The 25,601-nt window shown below is 47.7% G+C and overlaps 1 protein-coding gene across 1 annotated transcript in view; it reads right to left on the bottom strand.

The window, feature by feature from the left end:
* Window positions 1-25,601, bottom strand: part of mark2b (MAP/microtubule affinity-regulating kinase 2b) — a 138,782-nt gene that overhangs the window by 77,957 nt on the left and 35,224 nt on the right. Inside the window, exons 2-8 of the mRNA XM_045700611.1 lie at window positions 20,219-20,383; window positions 13,868-13,921; window positions 10,816-10,864; window positions 9,923-9,988; window positions 9,402-9,472; window positions 9,229-9,285; window positions 1,406-1,642 (exon numbers count right to left, since the gene is read on the bottom strand). Of these exons, the coding sequence (XP_045556567.1) occupies window positions 1,406-1,642; window positions 9,229-9,285; window positions 9,402-9,472; window positions 9,923-9,988; window positions 10,816-10,864; window positions 13,868-13,921; window positions 20,219-20,383 (699 nt within the window). The remainder of the gene's footprint in view (window positions 1-1,405; window positions 1,643-9,228; window positions 9,286-9,401; window positions 9,473-9,922; window positions 9,989-10,815; window positions 10,865-13,867; window positions 13,922-20,218; window positions 20,384-25,601) is intronic.

Here is a 25,601-nt window from a genome sequence, read left to right as displayed (position 1 = left end):
TAAAATGGTGGAAGTCCTCAGTGGCGCTGCCCATGGTAATACTGCCTTTTGGCCACTAGAGGCCTCTGTCATTCTCTATGAGTATTTCCCCCTCAACTCATATAGGCGGAGACAGAGGAGCGATTAGGGGTACGAGGTCAGGGGTTAAGGGTTAGAGGTCAGTCTGTAGAACAGAATACAGTCTTTATCAAATCTCAAGATCTCACACACACACACACACCCCTCTCTATGTCACCATCTCACACACCCCTCTCTATGTCACCATCTCACACACCCCTCTCTATGTCACCATCTCACACACCCCTCTCTATGTCACCATCTCACACACCCCTCTCTATGTCACCATCTCACACACCCCTCTCTATGTCACCATCTCACACACCCCTCTCTATGTTACCATCTCACACACCCCTCTCTATGTTACCATCTCACACACCCCTCTCTATGTCACCATCTCACACACCCCCTCTCTATGTCACCATCCCTCTCACACACCCCTCTCTATGTCACCATCCTCTCACACACACCCTCTCTATGTCACCATCCCTCTCACACACACACCCCTCTCTATGTCACCATCCCTCTCACACACACACACCTCTATGTCACCATCCCTCTCACACACACACACCTCTATGTCACCATCCCTCTCACACACCCCTCTCTATGTCACCATCCTCTCACACACCCCTCTCTATGTCACCATCCCTCTCACACACACCCCTCTCTATGTTACCATCCTTCACACACCCCCTCTCTATGTCACCATCCCTCTCACACACCCCTCTCTATGTCACCATCCCTCTCACACACCCCTCTCTATGTCACCATCCCTCTCACACACCCCTCTCTATGTCACCATCCCTCTCACACACACACCCCTCTCTATGTCACCATCCCTCTCACACACACACACCCCTCTCTATGTCACCATCCCTCTCACACACACACCCCTCTCTATGTCACCATCCCTCTCACACACACACACCCCTCTCTATGTCACCATCCCTCTCACACACACACCCCTCTCTATGTCACCATCCCTCTCACACACACACCCCCTCTCTATGTCACCATCCCTCTCACACACACACCCCTCTCTATGTCACCATCCCTCTCACACACACACCCCTCTCTATGTCACCATCCCTCTCACACACACACCCCTCTCTATGTCACCATCCCTCTCACACACACACCCCTCTCTATGTCACCATCCCTCTCACACACACACCCCTCTCTATGTCACCATCCCTCTCACACACACACACACCCCTCTATGTCACCATCCCTCTCACACACACACCCCTCTATGTCACCATCCCTCTCACACACACACACACCCCTCTCTATGTCACCATCCCTCTCACACACACACACCCCTCTATGTCACCATCTCACACACCTTGAGGTTCTGTCCATCGAAGGGCAGCGACCCTGACACCAGCGTGTACAGGATGACCCCCAGGCTCCAGACGTCCACCTCTGGTCCGTCGTACTTCTTCCCCTGGAACAGCTCTGGGGCGGCGTAGGGAGGAGAGCCGCAGAACGTGTCCAGCTTACTGCCCATTACAAACTCATTACTGAAGCCAAAGTCTGCTATCTTGATGTTCATGTCAGAGTCCAGGAGTAGGTTCTCAGCCTGGTGGGGAGAGGAGAGACAGAGAGGAGTTGAGGGGGGAGAGACAGAGGAGAGACAGAGAGGAGTTGAGGGGGGAGAATGGAGAGGGGAGAGACAGAGGAGAGACAGAGAGGAGTTGGAGAGACAGAGAGGAGTTGAGGGGGGAGGGGAGAGACAGAGGAGAGACAGAGAGGAGAGAGAGAGAAGAGAGGAGTTGAGGGGGGAGAATAGAGAGGGGAGAGACAGAGAGGAGTTGAGGGGGTAGAATAGAGAGAGGAGAGACAGAGGAGAGACAGAGAGGAGTTGAGGGGGGGAATGGAGAGGGGAGAGACAGAGGAGAGACAGAGAGGAGTTGAGGGAGGAGAGACAGAGAGGAGTTGAGGGGGGAGAATAGAGAGAGGAGAGACAGAGGAGAGACAGAGAGGAGTTGAGGGGGGAATGGAGAGGGGAGAGACAGAGGAGAGACAGAGAGGAGTTGAGGGGGGAGAAGAGAGGAGAGACAGAGAGGAGTTGAGGGGGAGAATAGAGAGAGGAGAGACAGAGGAGAGACAGAGAGGAGTTGAGGGGGAGAGACAGAGGAGAGACAGAGAGGAGTTGAGGGGGAGAATAGAGAGAGGAGAGACAGAGAGGAGTTGAGGGGGAGAATAGAGAGGGGAGAGACAGAGGAGAGACAGAGAGGAGTTGAGGGGGGAATGGAGAGGGGAGAGACAGAGGAGAGACAGAGAGGAGTTGAGGGGGGAGAATGGAGAGGGGAGAGACAGAGGAGAGACAGAGAGGAGTTGAGGGGGGAGAATGGAGAGGGGAGAGACAGAGGAGAGACAGAGAGGAGTTGAGGGAGGAGAGACAGAGAGGAGAGAGAGAGGAGAAGGGGCAGACAAAGATGCACTCAGTAACCTTTTTATTCTCTCGTTCCCTACGCAAACTTTGTGTTTGCTATTTTCTAAAAAGGAAGCGAAAGAGTCCAAACATCAAACAAAGAGCAGACAAGTTGGCAGTTAGCCTGGTCCCAGATCCGTTTGATGCCAGTTAGCCTGGTCCCAGATCCGTTTGATGCCAGTTAGCCTGGTCCCAGATCCGTTTGATGCCAGTTAGCCTGGTCCCAGATCCGTTTGATGCCAGTTAGCCTGGTCCCAGATCCGTTTGATGCCAGTTAGCCTGGTCCCAGATCCGTTTGTTGTCCCCCACGGTGAAATTGGGGAAGGGACTGTGGATCGGTGGCACGCGAATTCTCAGACAGCACTGGCCCGATTTTGCGAAACTTGGGTGAATGATGTGTCTTGCCATAGAGATCTGGGATTTACCAAATCACACCGATTGGCCCAAGGCGGGAGCTAAAGTACTTAACTGACATTTGTGAGTCACACCAGAAGGATAACTGAGCCACACCAGAGAGTTGAAACCAGAGGGATAACTGAGTCACACCAGAGAGTTGAAGCCAGAGGGATAACTGAGTCACACCAGAGAGTTGAAACCAGAGGGATAACTGAGTCACAATAGAGAGTTGAAGCCAGAGGGATAACTGAGTCACAATAGAGAGTTGAAACCAGAGGGATAACTGAGTCACACCAGAGAGTTGAAGCCAGAGGGATAACTGAGCCACACCAGAGAGTTGAAGCCAGAGGGATAACTGAGTCACAATAGAGAGTTGAAACCAGAGGGATAACTGAGCCACACCAGAGAGTTGAAACCAGAGGGATAACTGAGCCACACCAGAGAGTTGAAACCAGAGGGATAACTGAGTCACACCAGAGAGTTGAAACCAGAGGGATAACTGAGCCACACCAGAGAGTTGAAACCAGAGGGATAACTGAGTCACACCAGAGAGTTGAAACCAGAGGGATAACTGAGCCACACCAGAGAGTTGAAACCAGAGGGATAACTGAGTCACATTAGAGAGTTGAAACCAGAGGGATAACTGAGCCACAGAGAGTTGAAACCAGAGGGATAACTGAGTCACACCAGAGAGTTGAAGCCAGAGGGATAACTGAGTCACACCAGAGAGTTGAAACCAGAGGGATAACTGAGTCACACCAGAGAGTTGAAGCCAGAGGGATAACTGAGCCACACCAGAGAGTTGAAGCCAGAGGGATAACTGAGTCACACCAGAGAGTTGAAGCCAGAGGGATAACTGAGTCACACCAGAGAGTTGAAGCCAGAGGAAAAACTGAGCCCAAAATCTGTCTTCTCCAGCAGGTGCCGTTTTTTTCTTTGCCACATGACATTGAGTACAGGGAGTGGACCAGCTAAAAGAGACCGTAGGGCTTGGCATTTGCCGAGCTCACTGGGCCAGGTAATCAACATTTCATACGGCCCGCTTGGGCCAGGTAATCAACCTATCATACGGTCCGCTTGGGCCAGGTAATCAACCTATCATACGGTCCGCTTGGGCCAGGTAATCAACCTATCATACGGCCCGCTTGGGCCAGGTAATCAACATATCATACGGCCCGCTTGGGCCAGGTAATCAACCTATCATACGGTCCGCTTGGGCCAGGTAATCAACCTATCATACGGTCCGCTTGGGCCAGGTAATCAACCTATCATACGGTCCGCTTGGGCCAGGTAATCAACCTATCATACGGTCCGCTTGGGCCAGTACATTTTCTAACTATTTTCAGTCTTTTTTCATATCAGACACAACAATATCATTAACAAAGAGATACATAGTCCTACACTATGGAGCTGCTTTCTTGTCCAGACATGAACATTATTTACACAAATTTACTTGTTGGTTAACTTCTTATGGATGGGTGGCAGTATTGAGTAGCTTGGACGAAGAAGGTGCCCAGAGTAAACTGCCTGCTACCCAGGCCCAGGAGCAAAGATATGCATATTATTAGTAGATTTGGATAGAAAACACTCTGAAGTTTCTAAAACTGTTTGAATGATGTCTGTGAGTATAACAGAACTCATATGGCAGGCAAAAACCTGAGAAAAAATCCAACCAGGAAGTGTGGAAATCTGAGGTTTGTAGTTTTTCAAGTGATTGCCAATCCAGTGTCTGTGGGGTCATTTTGCACTTCCAAAGGCTTCCACTAGATGTCAACAGTCTTCAGAATGTTGTTTCATGCTTCCACTGTGAATGGGGAGAGAATAAGAGGTCTTGGAATCAGATGACTGAGAAAATGACATGAGCTCAATCGTGCGTGCTGCCGTGAGAGTTAGCTGTGTTCCTTTTCATTTCTGAAGACAAAGGAATTGTCAGGTTGGAAGTTTATGGAAGATTTATGATAAAAACATCCTAAAGATTGATTCTATACATCATTTGACATGTTTCTAAGAACTGTAATATAACTTTTTTGACTTTTCGTCTGAACTTACTGTGCGAGCACAGTGCATTTGGAATGCTGGACTGAAAGCGCTTATAAAAAGGAGGTATTTGGACATAAAGATGAACTTTATCGAAACAAAACAAACATTTATGGTGGAACTGGGATTCCTGGGAGTGCATTCCGATGAAGATCATCAAAGGTAAGTGAATATTTATAACACTATTTGTGACTTCTGTTGACTCCAAAATGATGGGTATCTGTATGGCTTGTTTTGATATCTGGGCGCTGTACTCAGATTATTGCAAAGTTTGCTTTCGCCGTAAAGCTTTTTTGAAATCTGACACAGCGGTTGCATTAAGGAGAAGTTTATCTATAATCCTATGCATAACACTTGTATCTTTTATCAAAGTTTATGATGAGTATTTCTGTAAATTGATGTGGCTCTCTGCAAAATCACCGGAGGTTTTGGAGGCAAAACATTAATGGGATTTTTGGATATAAATATGAACTTTATTGAACAAAACATATGTATTGTGTAACATGAAGTCCTATGAGTGTCATCTGATGAAGATCATCAAAGGTTAGTGATGAATTTTATCTCTATTTCTGCTTTTTGTGACTCCTCTCTTTCACTGGAAAAATAGCTGTTTTTCTGTGACTAGTTGCTGACCTAACATAATCGTTTGGTGTGCTTTCGCTGTAAAGCCTTTTTGAAATCGGACACTGTGGTTGGATTAACGAGAAGTTTATCTTTAAAATGGTGTATAATACTTGTATGGTTGAGGAATTTTAATTATGAGATTTCTGTTGTTTTGAATTTGGCGCCATGCACTTTCACTGGCTGTTGTCATATCGATCCCGTTACCGGGATTTCAGCCGTAAGAAGTTAAATAAAAAATGTATATTGTAATAATGCTATTCTGTAGTCTAGGCCTATATAATTGGTTTAAAAAAAACTATTTTAATTCCCGAAGCTGTTTATGAGCTATGTCACTGCGTAACATTCCTAAATGTAATCTCGGGAAAATACAACAGTTTTGATGGTAATTATTGAAAAGAGGAGGATCTCAGCTTTCCAGTGCATTATGATTCATTTCTCAACGCCAATTTTTGTGCAACTGGCAACGTTTTACAATCTTGAGTGTCTGGCATAACAATAAAATAAGTAACTGCATAAAGTAAATGTAAATGCATAAACAGTAGGCCTATTCACTGTAAAATTCACACAATTAGACTGCGTTTATAAACACTAAAAATCACATGATTTTTTTTAGACTGTAAATTAAACCATTCACTAATTAAATTCTGTGTGCATTACTTGCCATCCTGTGACTTTTTTGGGGCATTTGTTTTTCTAATTTGGGCCAGTAATTTTCACTTGGTACTGGCCCGGTGTGCCACTATCAAATTTACCTGAATGCCAAGCCCTGGGGATAGGTACCCAGGCTGACTGCCTTCCATTTTTATTTAACTAGGCAAGTCAGTTAAGAACAAATTGTTATTTACAATGACGGCCTAGGAACAGTGGGTTAACTGCCTTGTTCAGGGGCAGAACGACAGATTTTGACCTTGTCAACTCGGGGACTCGATCCCAGCAACCTTTCACTTACTGGCCCAACGCTCTAACCACTAGGCTACCCGCTCTAATCACTAGGCTACCCGCTCTAACCACTAGGCTACCCGCTCTAACCACTAGGCTACCCGCTCTAACCACTAGGCTACCCGCTCTAACCACTAGGCTACCCGCTCTAACCACTAGGCTACCCGCTCTAACCACTAGGCTACCCGCTCTAACCACTAGGCTACCCGCTCTAACCACTAGGCTACCTGCTCTAACCACTAGGCTACCTGCCACCCCAACATTTTTGAAGACATTTTCATTGTTAGAGCCGCTACTTGAGTATCTGGTTAATATAGTGGATAATCTGTGGTCACGCGATAATTGAAATGTGTTAGTCACACCCAATAGCCTGGTCCCAGATCAGTTTGTGCTCTAGCCAGTCAGCCTGGTCCCAGATCAGTTTGTGCTCTAGCCAGTCAGCCTGGTCCCAGATCTTTGTGCTCTAGCCAGTTAGCCTGGTCCCAGATCAGTTTGTGCTCTAGCCAGTCAGCCTGGTCCCAGATCATTTAGTGCTCTAGCCAGTTAGCCTGGTCCCAGATCTGTTAGTGCTCTAGCCAGTCAGCCTGGTCCCAGATCAGTTAGTGCTCTAGCCAGTCAGCCTGGTCCCAGATCTGTTAGTGCTCTAGCCAGTCAGCCTGGTCCCAGATCTGTTAGTGCTCTAGCCAGTCAGCCTGGTCCCAGATCTGTTAGTGCTCTAGCCAGTCAGCCTGGTCCCAGATCTGTTAGTGCTCTAGCCAGTCAGCCTGGTCCCAGATCTGTTTGTGCTCTAGCCAGTCAGCCTGGTCCCAGATCAGTTTGTGCTCTAGCCAGTCAGCCTGGTCCCAGATCAGTTTGTGCTCTAGCCAGTCAGCCTGGTCCCAGATCAGTTTGTGCTCTAGCCAGTCAGCCTGGTCCCAGATCTTTTAGTGCTCTAGCCAGTTAGCCTGGTCCCAGATCTGTTTGTGCTCTAGCCAGTCAGCCTGGTCCCAGATCTTTTAGTGCTCTAGCCAGTTAGCCTGGTCCCAGATCTGTTAGTGCTCTAACCAGTCAGCCTGGTCCCAGATCAGTTAGTGCTCTAGCCAGTCAGCCTGGTCCCAGATCTGTTAGTGCTCTAGCCAGTTAGCCTGGTCCCAGATCAGTTAGTGCTCTAGCCAGTTAGCCTGGTCCCAGATCTGTTAGTGCTATTTCCAACTCAGTCTTGTTGCCACTGATAGGATGGATAGGATATGGACTAGGGTAATTTAGCCTCTGATTTAGGGTCAGATATTAAGATTTCCATAATGATTAGGGTTAAGAATGTGACTCAATTAACCTGATCCTAGATCTGTGGTTAAGACTGACTACCAGTGGCGTAAAGTACTTAGGTAAAAATACTTTAAAGTACTACTTAAGTAGTTATTTGGGGGTAACTGTACTTTACAATTTATATTTTTGCCAACTTTTACTTCACTACATTCCTAAAGAAAATAAATCTACTTTTTTTTTTACATACATTATGACAGAAAATGATCCAAATCACACTTATCAAGAGAACATACCTGGTTATCATACTGCCTCTGATCTGGTGGACTCACTAAACAGAGAACATCCCTGGTCATCCCTACTGCCTCTGATCTGGAGGACTCACTAAACAGAGAACATCCCTGGTCATCCCTACTGCCTCTGATCTGGTGGACTCACTAAACAGAGAACATCCCTGGTCATCCCTACTGCCTCTGATCTGGAGGACTCACTAAACAGAGAACATCCCTGGTTATCATACTGCCTCTGATCTGGAGGACTCACTAAACAGAGAACATCCCTGGTCATCCCTACTGCCTCTGATCTGGTGGACTCACTAAACAGAGAACATCCCTGGTTATCATACTGCCTCTGATCTGGAGGACTCACTAAACACAAATGCTTAGTCTGTAAATTATGTCTGAATGTTGGCGTTAAATGATTTATACTTTTACTTTTTATACTTAAGTACATTTTAGCAATTTCATTTACTTTTGATACTTAAGTATTTTTAAAACCAAATACCTTTAGACTTTCACTCAAGTAGTATTTTACAGGGTGACTTTCACTTGAGTCATTTTCTATTAAGGTATCTTTTACACAAGTATGATAAATCGAGTACTTTTCCACCACTGCCGACTACAATGCAGAGCATTATAGCTTTTAACTATACATGGCCGAGCGAGGAGCAGAGAAGGCTGTGTTGCCTAGCAACAGGTAGGTGTTCTCTGCGCCAGCGCTCAGCGTGAAATAGAACACAATGACATCATCAGACAAGAGACAACTCTGAACACACAGACACCGATGGGTGAGTAACTGTTAGGGGCCTGTGTAAAGGTCATAGTTCAAGCTCTTCCGGCCATAGCCACCAGCCCATAGCCCCCAGCCCATAGCCCCCAGCCCCCCAGCCCCCCGTTGCCCCACCCGTTGCCCCCAGCCCGTTGCCCCCAGCCCGTAGCCCCCAGCCCGTAGCCCCCAGCCCCCAGCCCGTAGCCCCCAGCCCGTAGCCCCAGCCCGTAGTCCTGGCTGGAAGCTACAAACTCTGGCTTTGTTGACTCAGTGGAGCTTTAGGGTTAGGATGCGTAACAGTGAAATAACGGTGTGTGTGTACAGTATTTGTGTGTGTGTGTGTGTAAATGTTAACAAGTCAGCTGGGTGACAACTAGCACACACACACACACACACACACACACACACACACACACACGCTATAGTGTGTAGAGGGAGAGTCTCACCTTCAGATCTCTGTGGACAATACACTTCTGGTGACAGTACTGGACCGCTGACACAATCTATACAGGGATGAGAGAAGGATGAGAATGGGGAGGAGGAAAGAACAAGTGAGAGAAAGAGGGGGAAGCAAATAAACCCCATCTCTCTCATTCACACACACACTCTCGCTCCTCACCTGTCTGAATTTGGCACGTGCCTCCTTTTCTTTCATCCTCCCATGAGCGACCAGGTAATCAAACACCTCCCCTGGAGGGTAGAGGAGAGGAGAGAGGGGGGAGAGGGGAGAGGAGAGGGGGAGAGGGGGAGAGGAGAGGAGAGGAGAGAGGGGAGAGGAAAGGAGAGAGGGGAGAGAGAGGGGGAGAGGAGAGGAGAGAGAGAGAGGAGAGAGGGGGAGGAGAGAGAGGGGAGAGGAGAGAGGGGAGAGGAAAGGAGCGAGGGGAGGAGAGAGGGGAGGAGAGCGAGGGGAGGAGAGCGAGGGGGGAGAGGAGAGGAGCGAGGGGGAGAGGAGAGGAGCGAGGGGGGAGAGGAGAGGAGCGAGGGGGGAGAGGAGAGGAGCGAGGGGGGAGAGGGATGATAGGAGGAGAGGAAGGATTTAACTATCAAATAGTGAAACATAATTTTAAGGTCAAAGGGGGAATGATTTAACTGTTGCACACAGATGACTCGGGAAGTATTTTTGACGCGGGCACCACTCACCTCCACTGGCATACTCCATGACCAGATACAATGTCTTCTCTGTCTCAATCACTTCAAATAACTTCACTGTTGAAGGGAGAGCGTTGGTGGGAGGGAGAGGGGGAGGAGGGAGAGAGGGAGGAGGGAGAGGGGGAGGAGGGAGAGCGTTGGTGGGAGGGAGAGGGGGAGGAGGGAGGAGGAGGGAGGAGGGAGGAGGAGAGAGGGGGAGGAGGGAGAGAGGGAGGAGGGAGAGAGGGGAGGAGGAGGGAGAGGGGGAGGAGGGAGAGAGGGGAGGGGAGCAGGGAGAGAGGGAGGAGGGAGAGGGGGAGGAGGGAGAGAGGGGAGGAGGGAGAGAGGAGGAGGAGAGGGGAGAGGAGGAGGAGGGAGAGGGGGAGGAGGGAGGGGGAGAGAGGAGGAGGAGAGAGGAGGAGGGAGGGGGAGGAGGGAGAGAGGGGGAGGAGGGAGAGAGGGGAGCAGGAGAGAGGGAGGAGGGAGAGGGGGAGGGAGGAGGAGAGCGGGAGGAGGGAGAGCGCAGGAGGGAGAGGGGGAGGAGGAGAGGGGTAGGAGGGAGAGGGGAGGAGGGAGAGGGGGAGGAGGAGGGGAGAGGGGAGGAGGGAGAGGGGAGGAGGGAGAGGGGGGAGGAGGGAGAGAGGGGAGGAGGGAGAGAGGGGAGGAGGGAGAGAGGGGAGGAGGGAGAGGGGGGAGGAGGGAGGAGAGGGAGAAAAAGGGATAATTATTTAGATTCAATCACCTGTAGCAGCATAGCTTGGTTCAACATTCTTTAGCGTGATTCCAGTTCATTGACTTGAAATGATTCTTGATTCAGATTCACTTGTCTATGACAGGATGACAAATGACTCATGATTCAGATTCACTTGACTGTGACAGGATCACTAATAATTGAGTCAACTCACCTATGTTAGGATGATTCAACAGCTTCATGATTCTCACTTCTCGGAAGAGCTGAAGAGGACAGAGAAGATAGTCATCCGTGTGTGTGTGTGTGTGTGTATATATCTATCTCATATCATACTCTGCTACAGGGGATCCCTGTAGTCCCCTCATGAAATGTAATTAAGGCTGGTTTCCTGTAATTAGGTCTCTCTGAGATCTAGACCACCAGAGAGAAATGGATGGAGAGAGCGAGAGAGCGAGCGAGCGAGCGAGAGAGAGAAAGCGGGAAGAAGCGAAGCGGAAGAGAGCAGAGCGAAGAGCAGCGAAGAAAGAAGAAAGCGAGGCAGAAGAAGCGAAGGGAAGAAAGCGAAGAAACGGGAAGCGAGCGAGAGAAAGCGAAGAAGAAAGCGCGAAGAAGAAAGCGAAGAAGCACGAAGAAAAGAAGCGAGAAAACGACGCGGAAGAAAGCGAAGAGGGAAACGGAGAAACGAAAGCGGAAAGCGAGAAAGCAGAAAGCGAAGAAAGCGAAAGCGAAGCGAAAGCGGCAAGAAGCGAGAAACGCGAAGAAGAAGCGAAGGCGAGAACAAGAAAGCGAAAAAGGACGAAGAGAAAGCGAAGCGGAAAAGCGAAGAAAGCGAAACGAAAAACGAAGAGCGAGGAAAGCCGAAGAAAAGCGAAGAAAGCGAAAGCGAAGCCGAAGAAACGAACGAGCGAGAAAGCGAAAGAGCGAAGAAGAAAGCGAAAGCGAAGGAACGAAAAAAAGCGAAGAAAGCGAAAGAAAGCGAAGAAGAACGAACGAAGAAACGGAAAGACCGAAGCGAAGAGCGAAGAAGCGAAGCGAAGAAAACGAGAAGCGACAACGAAAAAGCAAACGCGGGAAAAAAAGCGGGAGAAAAGCGAGAACGAAGAAAAGCGGAAAACGGAGAAAGCGACAAACGAGGAAGAAAGCGGAGCGAAAGGGAGAAAGCGAAAACGACGGAAACGAGAAAAGAAGAAGAAAGCGAAGAGCGAAAAGCGAAGAACGAGAAGCAGAGAAACGAAGGAAGAAACGAAAAGAAACGGAAAGCGAAGAAGCGAAGAAAGCGAAGAAACAAGAAAGCGGAACCGAAGCGAAAGAGCGAAAAAGAGACGGGGCGAAAGGGAAAAAGCGAAAGAAAGCGCGAAAGCGAAGAAAGCGAAGAAAGAAAGCGAAGCGAAAGCGAGAAGCAAGGAGCGCGAGGAGGGCGAAAGCGAAAGAAGCGAGAAAAGAGAAGCGAAAAAAGCGAAGAAAGCGAAAAAACAAGGAGAAGCAACAGAAGAAAGCGGAAAGCGAAAGAAGAAAACAGAAAGAACGAGAAAGACGAAAAACGAAGGAGAAAAGCGAAGAAGCGAAAGCGAGAAGAAAAACGAAAGCGAAAAGCAAGCGAAGAGAAAACGAAGGAAACGAAGAAGCGAGAACAAAGCGAAGGAAAAAGGAAAAAGAAGGAAAGAAGAAAAAAAGCGGAAGAAAGAAGAGAAACAGAAAGCGAAAAGCGAGAAGAGGAAAGAAGCGAAGAAGAAAGGAAGAAAGCAAAGCGAGAGAAAGAAGAAAGCGAAGAAGCGAAGGGAAGCGAGGAAAGCGCGAAGAAAGCGAGCGAAAGCGAAGAAGAAAGCGAAGAAAGCGAAGAAGAAGAAAGGCGAAGAGAGCGAAAGGAAGAAGAAAGCGGAGAAAGCGAAACGAGAGAGCGAGAAGAAAGCGAGAGAGCAGAGAAACGAGAGAAAGAGAAGAGGCGAGAGAGCGAAGAGAGAGAGAGCGAAGAGCGAAAGCGAAGAAGCGAAGAGAGCGAAGAAAGCGAAAGCGAGAAGCGAGAGAGGCGAGAGAGAGAAAGCGAAGAAGCGAAGAAGCGAGCGAAGAAGCGAGAGAGAGAGAAAGCGAAGAGAAGAGAGAGGCGAGCGAAGAAGAGAGCGAGAAGCGAGAGGAGAGAGAGAGAGAGCGAGAGAGAGAGAGAAAGCGAGAGAGAGAGAAGAGAGCGAAGAGAGCGAAGAGAGCGAGAGAGAGCGAGCGAAGAGAGAAAGCGAAGAGAGAGCGAAGAGAGACGAGAGAGAGCGAGAGAGCGAGAGAGAGAGCGAGAAGAGAGAGCGAGAGAGGCGAGAGAAGAGAGCGAGAGAGCGAGAGAGAGAAGGCGAGAGCGAGAGAGAGAGCGAGAGAGAGCGAGAGAGAGAGGAGAGAGAGAGAGAGAGAGAGAGAGAGAGAGAGAGAGCGAGAGAGAGAGAGAGAGAGAGAGAGAGAGAGAGAGCGAGAGAGCGAGAGCGAGAGAGAGAGCGAAGAGAGAGCGCGAGAGAGAGAAGAGCAGGTGGGAGAGCGAGAGAGAGACCGCGGAAGAGAGCGAGAGAGAGATGGGCAGGTGGGAGAGCGAGACGGGAGAGAGAGATGAAGAGAGAAAGAAAATAGAAGAGAAAAGCACATGAGAGATGGTGAGTAAGAGGAAGGTGTGTGTGTGGGAGTGTATGTATGGGGGTGTGTGTAGTGTGTTATGGTGTGTGTGTGGGAGTGTATGTATGGGGGTGTGTGTAGTGTGTTATGGTGTGTGTGTGGGAGTGTATGTATGGGGGTGTGTGTAGTGTGTTATGGTGTGTGTGTTAGGTGTGTGTGTATGGGGGTGTGTGTAGTGTGTTATGGTGTGTGTGTATGGGGGTGTGTGTAGTGTGTTATGCTGTGTGTGTCTGTAGTGTGTTATGGTGTGTGCTTATGGTGTGTGTGTGTGGGAGTGTGCGTAGTGTGTTATGGTGTGTGTGTGTGGGGGTATGTGAAGTGTGTTATGGTGTGTGTGTATGGGGGTGTGTGTAGTGTATATAGTGTGTATAGTTTATAGTGTGTATAGTATATAGTGTGTATAGTATATAGTGTGTATAGTGTGTATAGTGTATATAGTGTATCGCGTATAGTGTGTATATTGTGTATAGTGTATAGTGTGTGTAGTGTGTATAGTGTGTGTAGTGTATATAGTGTGTAGTGTGTATATAGAGTGTATAGTGTGTATAGTGTATATAGTGTGTATATAGTGTGTGTAGTGTGTATAGTGTGTATAGTGTGTATAGTGTATAGTGACTCACCTTCTGCAGACTGGAAGAGTTGAGTTGTGTCTTATCAATAATCTTTACAGCCACCTGGAAATGATACACTACATTAGACACACTATATACACTACATTATATACACTACATTATATACACTTTACACTGCATTAGACACACTATATACACTACTATACACTCTATATACACTATATCTACTCACTTACACTACATTATATACACTCACACTACTACATTATACACACTATATACTCGATATATACACTATACTATATGACACACTATATACACTAGACACACTATATACACTATATACACTACATTATATACACTATATACTACACTCTATATACACTACTATACACATATCCCCATAACTACACTACATTATATACACTATATACACTACATTATATACACTATATACACACACTACATTAGACACACTAATATACACTACACTATATACACTACATTAGACACACTATATACACTACATTAGACACACTATATACACTACATTATATACACTACATTATATACACTATATACACTATATACACACTACATTATATACACTATATACACTACATTAGACACACTATATACACTACATTAGACACACTATATACACTACATTAGACACACTATATACACTACATTATATACACTACATTATACACACACTATATACACTACATTAGACACACTATATACACTACATTATACACACACTATATACACTAAATTATACACACACACTATATACACTACATTAGACACATTATATACACACTACATTAATCTAAATTAATAAATAAAAAAAATTAAATATAAAAAATGTAATACATAGTTCTGTATATCTGCATGCTGTGGTTTAGAGATGGTATTCCCTGCCAGTCTATAAAATACACTGCTCAAAAAAATAAAGGGAACACTAAAATAACACATCTTAGATCTTGAATGAAATAATCATATTAAATACTTTTTTCTTTACATAGTTGAATGTGCTGACAACAAAATCACACAAAAATAATCAATGGAAATCCAATTTATCAACCCATGGAGGTCTGGATTTGGAGTCACACTCAAAATTAAAGTGGAAAACCACACTACAGGCTGATCCAACTTTGATGTAATGTCCTTAAAACAAGTCAAAATGAGGCTCAGTAGTGTGTGTGGCCTCCACGTGCCTGTATGACCTCCCTACAATGCCTGGGCATGCTCCTGATGAGGTGGCGGATGGTCTCCTGAGGGATCTCCTCCCAGACCTGGACTAAAGCATCCGCCAACTCCTGGACAGTCTGTGGTGCAACGTGGCGTTGGTGGATGGAGCGAGACATGATGTCCCAGATGTGCTCAATTGGATTCAGGTCGGGGGAATGGGCCGGGCCAGTCCATAGCATCAATGCCTTCCTCTTGCAGGAACTGCTGACACACTCCAGCCACATGAGGTCTAGCATTGTCTTGCATTAGGAGGAACCCAGGGCCAACCGCACCAGCATATGGTCTCACAAGGGGTCTGAGGATCTCATCTCGGTACCTAATGGCAGTCAGGCTACCTCTGGCGAGCACATGGAGGGCTGTGCGGCCCCCCAAAGAAATGCCACCCCACACCATGACTGACCCACCGCCAAACCGGTCATGCTGGAGGATGTTGCAGGCAGCGGAACGTTCTCCACGGCGTCTCCAGACTCTGTCACGTCTGTCACGTACTCAGTGTGAACCTGCTTTCATCTGTGAAGAGCACAGGGCGCCAGTGGCGAATTTGCCAATCTTGGTGTTCTCTGGCAAATGCCAAACGTCCTGCATGGTGTTGGGCTGTAAGCACAACCCCCACCTGTGGACGTCGGGCCCTCATACCACCCCCATGGAGTCTGTTTCTAACCGTTTGAGCAGACACATGCACATTTGTGGCCTGCTGGAGGTCATTTTGCAGGGCTCTGGCAGTGCTTCTCCTGCTCCTCCTTGCACAAAGGCGGAGGTAGCGGTCCTGCTGCTGGGTTGTTGCCCTCCTACGGCCTCCTCCACGTCTCCTGATGTACTGGCCTGTCTCCTGGTAGCGCCTCCATGCTCTGGACACTACGCTGATAGACACAGCAAACCTTCTTGCCACAGCTCGCATTGATGTGCCATCCTGGATGAGCTGCACTACTTGAGCCACTTGTGTGGGTTGTAGACTCCGTCTCATGCTACCACTAGAGTGAAAGCACCGCCAGCATTCAAAAGTGACCAAAATATCAGCCAGGAAGCATTGGAACTGAGAAGTGGTCTGTGGTCCCCACCTGCAGAACCACTTCTTTATTGGGGGTGTCTTGCTAATTGCCTATAATTTCCACCTGTTGTCTATTCCATTTGCACAACAGCATGTGAAATTTATTGTCAATCAGTGTTGCTTCCTAAGTGGACAGTTTGATTTCACAGAAGTGTGATTGACTTGGAGTTACATTGTGTTGTTTAAGTGTTCCCTTTATTTTTTTGAGCAGTGTATAACAGAGACAGTAGATCTAGCTGGTCTGTCATAATATAACAGAGACAGTAGATCTAGCTGGTCTGTCATAATATAACAGAGACAGTAGTTCTAGCTGGTCTGTCATAATATAACAGAGACAGTAGATCTAGCTGGTCTGTCATAATATAACAGAGACAGTAGATCTAGCTGGTCTGTCATAATATAACAGAGACAGTAGATCTAGCTGGTCTGTCATAAGATAACAGAGACAGTAGATCTAGCTGGTCTGTCATAAGATAACAGAGACAGTAGATCTAGCTGGTCTGTCATAAGATAACAGAGACAGTAGATCTAGCTGGTCTGTCATAAGATAACAGAGACAGTAGATCTAGCTGGTCTGTCATAATATAATAGAGACAGTAGATCTAGCTGGTCTGTCATAATATAACAGAGACAGTAGATCTAGCTGGTCTGTCATAATATAACAGAGACAGTAGATCTAGCTGGTCTGTCATAATATAACAGAGACAGTAGATCTAGCTGGTCTGTCATAATATAACAGAGACAGTAGATCTAGCTGGTCTGTCATAATATAACAGAGACAGTAGATCTAGCTGGTCTGTCATAAGATAACAGAGACAGTAGATCTAGCTGGTCTGTCATAAGATAATAGAGACAGTAGATCTAGCTGGTCTGTCATAATATAACAGAGACAGTAGATCTAGCTGGTCTGTCATAATATAACAGAGACAGTAGATCTAGCTGGTCTGTCATAATATAACAGAGACAGTACCTCCATGTCATACACGAGACCTCGTAGATTTAAATTTCTCAATTGTTGCCATTTAATTATTTTAATATACAGTGCATTCGGAAAGTACTCAGACCCCTTGACTTTTCCCACATTTTGTTCCAGCTTTCTAAAATTGATTACATAGTTTTCCCCCTCAATCTACACATAGTAACCCATCATGACAAAGTAAACATTTTTGGAAATTTTAGCAAATTCATTAAAAAAAAAAAAACGGAAATATCACATTTACATAAGTATTCAGACCCTTTACTAAGTACTTTGCTGAAGCACCTTTGGCAGCGATTACAACCTTGAGTCTTCTTGGGTATGACGCTACAAGCTTGGCACACCTGTATTTGGGGAGTTCCTCCCATTCTTCTCTGTAGATCCTCTCAAGCACTGTCAGGTTGGATGGTCTCTCCAGAGATGTTCGATCGGGCTCAAGTCCGGGCTCTGGCTGGGCTACTCAAGGACATTCAGAGACTTGTCCCGAAATCAGTCCTGCGTTGTTTTGGCTGTGTGCTTAGGTTTCGTTGTCCTGTTGGAAGATGAACCTTCGCCCCAGTCTGAGGTCCTGAGTGCTCTGGAGCAGGTTTTCATCAAGGATCTCTATCATTTGCTCCGTTCATCTTTGCCTCAATCCTGACTAGTCTCCCAGTCCCTGCCACTGAAAAACATCCCCACAGCATGATGCTACCACCACCATGCTTCACCATAGGGATGGTGCCAAGTGTCCTCCAGACGTGAAGCTTGGCATTCAGGCCAAAGAGTTCCATCTTGGTTTCATCAGAGCAGAGAATCTTGTTTCTCATGGTCTGAGAGTCCTTTACGTGCCTTTTGGCAAGCTCCAAGCGGGCTGTCATGTGCCTTTTATTGAGGAGTGGCTTCCGTCTGGCCACTCTACCATAAAGGCCTGATTGGTGGAATGCTGCAGAGATCGTTGTCCTTCTGGAAGGTTCTCCCATCTCCACAGAGGAACTCTGGAGCTCTGTCAGAGTGACCATCGGGTTCTTGGACACCTCCCGTACCAAGGCCCTTCTCCCCCGATTGCTCAGTTTGGCCGAGCGGCCAGCTCTAGGAAGAGTCTTGTTGGTTCCAAACGTCTTCCATTTAATAATAATGGAGGCCACTGTGTTCTTGGGGACCTTCAATGCTGCAGAAATATTTTGGTACCCTTCCCCAGATCTGTGCCTCGATACAATCCTGTCTCTGATCTCTACAGACAATTCCTTTGACATCATGGCTTAGTTTTTAGACAGGTGTGTGTCTTTCCAAATCAATTGAATTTACCACAGGTGGACTCCAAACAAGTTGTAGAAACATCTCAAGGATGATCAATGGAAACAGGATGCACCTGAGCTCAATTTCAAGTCTCATAGCAAAGAGTCTGAATACTTATGTAAGGTTTCTGTTTTTTATTTTTAATACATTTGCAATACTTGCCCCAAAACTTTTTTTTCCATTGGCATTATGGGGTATTATGTATTTTTTAAATAATTTAATCAATTTTAGAATAAGGCTGTAACGTAACAAAATGTGGAAAAAGTCAGTGGGTCTGAATACTTACACAAGACACTGTGTATTATTATTGCTCAAACATATTGTTAATTTATGTAATACTTCATATCCATAGCTTTGGCAACAGTGGCAACCACCCATTTATGCCAATAATGCATCTATAGAATTGAAAGAAATATACTTTTTTTCCTTTGAGTGGTTCCTTCATCTCTCTCGCACTCTCGCACTCTCACTCTCGCACTCTCACTCTGCACGCACTCTCACTCTCGCACTCTCTGAGTAATCAGTATAATAGAGCAGCCACACATTGACATAGCCAGCAACACACACACGACCAAAAGCCACCCCAACTACACACACTGGCCTCTGCCTGCCTGAGCAATTTATTATTTGTATTAATTTTTTATTAAACCTTTATTTAACTAGGCGAGTCAGTTAAGAACAAATTCTTATTTACAATGACGGCCTAGGAACAGTGGGTTAACTGCCTTGTTCAGGGGCAGACAGACAGACAGACAGACAGACAGACAGACAGACAGACAGACAGACAGACAGACAGACAGACAGACAGACAGACAGACAGACAGACAGACAGACAGACAGACAGACAGACAGACAGACAGACAGACAGACAGACAGACAGACAGACAGAATGCTGAACACTGTCTCCGCCTGGTAGAACACAGTGAGGACAGAATGCTGAACACTGTCTCCGCCTGGTAGAACACAGTGAGGACAGAATGCTGAACACTGTCTCCGCCTGGTAGAACACAGTGAGGACAGAATGCTGAACACTGTCTCCGCCTGGTAGAACACAGTGAGGACAGAATGCTGAACACTGTCTCCGCCTGGTAGAACACAGTGAGGACAGAATGCTGAACACTGTCTCCGCCTGGTAGAACACAGTGAGGACAGAATGCTGAACACTGTCTCCGCCTGGTAGAACACAGTGAGGACAGAATGCTGAACACTGTCTCCGCCTGGTAGAACACAGTGAGGACAGAATGCTGAACACTGTCTCCGCCTGGTAGAACACAGTGAGGACAGAATGCTGAACACTGTCTCCGCCTGGTAGAACACAGTGAGGACAGAATGCTGAACACTGTCTCCGCCTGGTAGAACACAGTGAGGACAGAATGCTGAACACTGTCTCCGCCTGGTAGAACACAGTGAGGACAGAATGCTGAACACTGTCTCCGCCTGGTAGAACACAGTGAGGACAGAATGTTGACTGTTCCAACAGAACACCAACTTCAACTCAACTGAGAGAGACAGTTGGGCTGCATCTCAATAGTCTACAATGGCTTCCTCTCCTAGTCTCCTCTCCTTCAAGTCCTTCAGGAGGAGAGCGGTGGGATAGAAGAATGAAAATAAATCATGTGTGAGAGAGAATGCAGCGTGTCTGAGCTGAGGGGGATTGTAGGGGTGGTTCAAAATGGATCCAGTCCAAATGCTGAAGGAATTGAGATACAGCCCAAGTCCAAAGTGGAGGCTACACAGGAAGTGATGCAACAAGACAGGAAGCAGTTCCTGCCAGAAGAGAAAGTGGTGTCTCTGTGTGTATGACTAAAGTGTGTATGTTGAAAAGTGTGTGTGTCTGTGTTACCTCTTTCCCGGTGAGGACGTGGCGTGCCAGTTTGACTTTTGCGAAGTTGCCCTTGCCAATGGTCTTCAGCAACCGATAGTTACCGATGTGAGGGGTCTCCTCCGCCGTCGTGGCAACCGAGTTCCGACATCGCGGCATGCTGGGACGGCCCCCCGCCTTGGTGTCCTGGTAGAAGGGAGGGGGGGAGAGAGTTGTTTAAGTACAGGGATTTCAACTAGATTAAGCCGCGGGCCAATTTGTTATTGAGGAGGAACCTACTTACAAATAATTGGTAGACTGCAAATTGACCGCAAGAAACCCCAACAGATATTTGAATGAAGCATTATATAATCTCAAACCTTGCTAACATACAGTGGTGGAAAAAAGTATTTGATCCCCTGCTGATTTTGTACGTTTGCCCACTGATAAAGAAATGATCAGTCTATAATTTTAATAGGTTTATTTGAACAGTGAGAGACAGAATAACAACAAAAAAATCCAGAACAACGCATGTCAAAAATGTTATAAATTGATTTGAATTTTAATGAGGGAAATAAGTATTTGACCCCCTCTCAAGCAGAAAGATTTCTGGCTCCCAGGTGTCTTTTATACAGGTAACGAGCTGAGATTAGGAGCACACTCTTAAAGGGAGTGCTCCTAACCACAGCTTGTTACCTGTATAAAATACACCTGTCCACAGAAGCAATCAATCAATCAGATTCCAAACTCTCCACCATGGCCAAGACCAAAGAGCTCTCCAAGGATGTCAGGGTCAAGATTGTAGACCTACACAAGGCTGGAATGGGCTACAAGACCATCGCCAAGCAGCTTGGTGAGAAGGTGACAACATTTGGTGCGATTATTCGCAAATGGAAGAAACAAAAAGAACTGTCAATATCCCTCGGCCTGGGCCTCCATGCAAGATCTCACCTCGTGGGGTTGCAATGATCATGAGAACGGTGAGGAATCAGCCCAGAACTACACGGGAGGATCTTGTCAATGATCTCAAGGCAGCTGGGACCATAGTCATCAAGAAAACAATTGGTAACACACTACACCGTGAAGGACTGAAATCCTGCAGCGACCGCAAGGTCCCCCTGCTCAAGAATACATATACATGCCCGTCTGAAGTTTGCCAGTGAACATCTGAACGATTCAGAGGACAACTGGTGAAAGTGTTGTGGTCAAATAAGACCAAAATGGAGCTCTTTGGCATCAACTCAACTCGCCGTGTTTGGAGGAGGAGGAATGCTGCCTATGACCCCAAGAACACCATCTCCACCGTCAAACATGGAGGTGGAAACATTATGCTTTGGGGGTGTTTTTCTGCTAAGGGGACAGGACAACTTCACCGCATCAAAGGGACGATGGACGGGGCCATGTACCGTCAAATCTTGGGTGAGAACATCTTTCCCTCAGCCAGGGCATTGAAAATGGGTCGTGGATAGGTATTCCAGCATGACAATGACCCAAAACACACGGCCAAGGCAACAAAGGAGTGGCTCAAGAAGAAGCACATTAAGGTCCTGGAGTGGCCTAGCCAGTCTCCAGACCTTAATCCCATAGAAAATCTGTGGAGGGAGCTGAAGGTTCGAGTTGCCAAACGTCAGCCTCGAAACCTTGATGACTTGGAGAAGATCTGCAAAGAGGAGTGGGACAAAATCCCTCCTGAGATCTGTGCAAACCTGGTGGCCAACTACAAGAAACGTCTGACCTCTGTGATTGCCAACAAGGGTTTTGCCACCAAGTACATGTTTTGCAGAGGGGTCAAATACTTATTTCCCTCATTAAAATGCAAATCATTTTATAACATTTTTGACATGTGTTTTTCTGGATTTTTGTTGTTGTTATTCTGTCTCTCACTGTTCAAATAAACCTACCATTAAAATTATAGACTGATCATTTCTTTGTAAGTGGGCAAATGTACAAAATCAGCAGGGGATCAAATACTTTTTTCCCCCCACTGTATGTATACGATTACATACACTGACGTTACAAAACGGGCCAGGGATGCAGGACCATGTTGACTCTAACGTTTCCCACAGTTGTATCAAGTTGGCTGGATGTCCTTTGGGTGGTGGACCATTCTTGATACACACGGGAAACTGTTGAAAAACCCAGCAGCGTTGCAGTTCCTTTCACAAACCAGTACGCCTGGCACCTACTTCCATACCTCGTTCAAAGGCACTTCAATCTTTTGTCTTGCCGATTCACCCTCTGAATGTCACACACAATCCATGTATCAATTGTCTCAAGGCTTAAAAATCCTTCTTTAACCTGTCTCCTCCCCTTCATCTACATTGATTGAAGTGGATTTAACAAGTGACATCAATAAGGGTTCATAACTTTCACCTGGATTCACCTGGATTCACCTGGTCAGTCTGTGTCATGGGAAGAGCAGGTGTTCTTCATGTTTTGTACACTTAGTGTAGATCTCTCTATTTTGCGTGGGAATACAGAACAGAATTCTTTGGAACAGATTTGCTAAATTAAAATCAATTGGACCTGATTAGCTGATGTTTTTACATTTCTTTTTTGGTCTGAAAACTTGGGCGGCCAAATAAAAGACACCCTCGGGCAGCCAGTTGGGGAACCCTGATAACCCTCGGGCAGCCAGTTGGGGAACCCTGATAACCCTCGGGCAGCCAGTTGGGGAACCCTGATAACCCTCGGGCAGCCAGTTGGAGAACCCTGATAACCCTCGGGCAGCCAGTTGGGGAACCCTGATAACCCTCGGGCAGCCAGTTGGGGAACCCTGATAACCCTCGGGCAGCCAGTTGGGGAACCCTGATAACCCTCGGGCAGCCAGTTGGTGAACCCTGATAACCCTCGGGCAGCCAGTTGGTGAACCCTGATAACCCTCGGGCAGCCAGTTGGGGAACCCTGATAACCCTCGGGCAGCCAGTTGGAGAACCCTGATAACCCTCGGGCAGCCAGTTGGGGAACCCTGATAACCCTCGGGCAGCCAGTTGGGGAACCCTGATAACCCTCGGGCAGCCAGTTGGGGAACCCTGATAACCCTCGGGCAGCCAGTTGGGGAACCCTGATAACCCTCGGGCAGCCAGTTGGGGAACCCTGATAACCCTCGGGCAGCCAGTTGGGGAACCCTGATAACCCTCGGGCAGCCAGTTGGGGAACCCTGATAACCCTCGGGCAGCCAGTTGGGGAACCCTGATAACCCTCGGGCAGCCAGTTGGAGAACCCTGATAACCCTCGGGCAGCCAGTTGGGGAACCCTGATAACCCTCGGGCAGCCAGTTGGGGAACCCTGATAACCCTCGGGCAGCCAGTTGGGGAACCCTGATAACCCTCGGGCAGCCAGTTGGGGAACCCTGATAACCCTCGGGCAGCCAGTTGGGGAACCCTGATAACCCTCGGGCAGCCAGTTGGGGAACCCTGATAACCCTCGGGCAGCCAGTTGGGGAACCCTGATAACCCTCGGGCAGCCAGTTGGGGAACCCTGATAACCCTCGGGCAGCCAGTTGGGGAACCCTGATAACCCTCGGGCAGCCAGTTGGGGAACCCTGATAACCCTCGGGCAGCCAGTTGGAGAACCCTGATAACCCTCGGGCAGCCAGTTGGGGAACCCTGCGAACCCTCGGGCAGCCAGTTGGGGAACCCTGATAACCCTCGGGCAGCCAGTTGGAGAACCCTGATAACCCTCGGGCAGCCAGTTGGGGAACCCTGTTAACCCTCGGGCAGCCAGTTGAACCCTGATAACCCTCGGGCAGCCAGTTGGAGAACCCTGATAACCCTCGGGCAGCCAGTTGAGGAACCCTGATAACCCTCGGGCAGCCAGTTGGGGAACCCTGATAACCCTCGGGCAGCCAGTTGGAGAACCCTGATAACCCTCGGGCAGCCAGTTGGAGAACCCTGATAACCCTCGGGCAGCCAGTTGGAGAACCCTGATAACCCTCGGGCAGCCAGTTGGAGAACCCTGATAACCCTCGGGCAGCCAGTTGGGGAACCCTGCGAACCCTCGGGCAGCCAGTTGGAGAACCCTGATAACCCTCGGGCAGCCAGTTGGAGAACCCTGATAACCCTCGGGCAGCCAGTTGAGAACTCTGCTTCAGTAGGTCATATGGTTTGAGTGTAGTCTGAGCCCAGGAGTGTGAAGGTGAACGGAAAGGCTCTGGAGCAACGAACCGCCCTTGCTGTCTCTGCCTGGCCGGTTCCCCTCTCTCCACTGGGATTCTCTGCCTCTAACCCTATTACAGGGGCTGAGTCACTGGCTTACTGGTGTTCTTCCATGCTGTCCCTAGGAGGGGTGCGTCACTTGAGTGGGTTGAGTCACTGACGTGGTCTTCCTGTCTGGGTTGGCGCCCCCCCTTGGGTTGTGCCGTGGCGGAGATCTTTGTGGGCTATACTCGGCCTTGTCTCAGGATGGTAAGTTGGTGGTTGAAGATATCCCTCTAGTGGTGTGGGGGCTGTGCTTTGACAAAGTGGGTGGGGTTATATCCTGCCTTTTTGGCCCTGTCCGGGGGTATCATCGGATGGGGCCACAGTGTCTCCTGACCCCTCCGGTCTCAGCCTCCAGTATTTATGCTGCAGTAGTTTATGTGTCGGGGGGCTAGGGTCAGTCTATTATATCTGGAGTATTTCTCCTGTCTTATCCGGTGTCCTGTGTGAATTTAAGTATGCTCCCTCTAACTCGCTCTCGCTCTCTTTCTCTCTCTCGGAGGACCTGAGCCCTAGGACCATGCCTCAGGACTACCTGGCATGATGACTCCTTGCTGTCCCCAGTCCACCTGGCCGTGCTGCTGCTCCAGTTTCAACTGTTCTGCCTGCGGCTATGGAACCCTGACCTGTTCACTGGACGTGCTACCTGTCCCAGACCTGCTGTTTTCAACTCTCTAGAGACAGCAGGAGTGGTAGAGATACTCTCAATGATCGGCTATGAAAAGCCAACTGACATTTACTCTTGAGGTGCTGACTTGTTGCACCCTTGACAACTACTGTGATTATTATTATTTGACCCTGCTGGTAATTTATGAACATTTGAACATCTTGGCCATGTTCTGTTATAATCTCCACCCGACACAGCCAGAAGAGGACTGGCCACCCCGCATAGCCTGGTTCCTCTCTAGGTTTCTTCCTAGGTTTTGGCCTTTCTAGGGAGTTTTTCCTAGCCACCGTGCTTCTACACCTGCATTGCTTGCTGTTTGGGGTTTTAGGCTGTGTTTCTGTACAGCACTTTGAGATATCAGCTGATGTAAGAAGGACTATATAAATACATTTGATTTGAACCCTCGGGCAGCCAGTTGGGGAACCCTGTTCTAGGACATCATCTGTAACAAGAATGAAACTTTACATTTTGTTGACAACCACTAAAATAAACAAGTCAAACCTAAAAAATGCACAACAGAGAGACAGGGAAGCTGAAGGGACAGGGAAAACGTTTACCA

Source organism: Salmo salar, chromosome ssa18, assembly GCF_905237065.1.
Source record: "Salmo salar chromosome ssa18, Ssal_v3.1, whole genome shotgun sequence".
In the NCBI taxonomy this organism is placed as follows: domain Eukaryota; kingdom Metazoa; phylum Chordata; class Actinopteri; order Salmoniformes; family Salmonidae; genus Salmo; species Salmo salar.
This window is presented reverse-complemented; position numbering and strand designations above follow the sequence as displayed.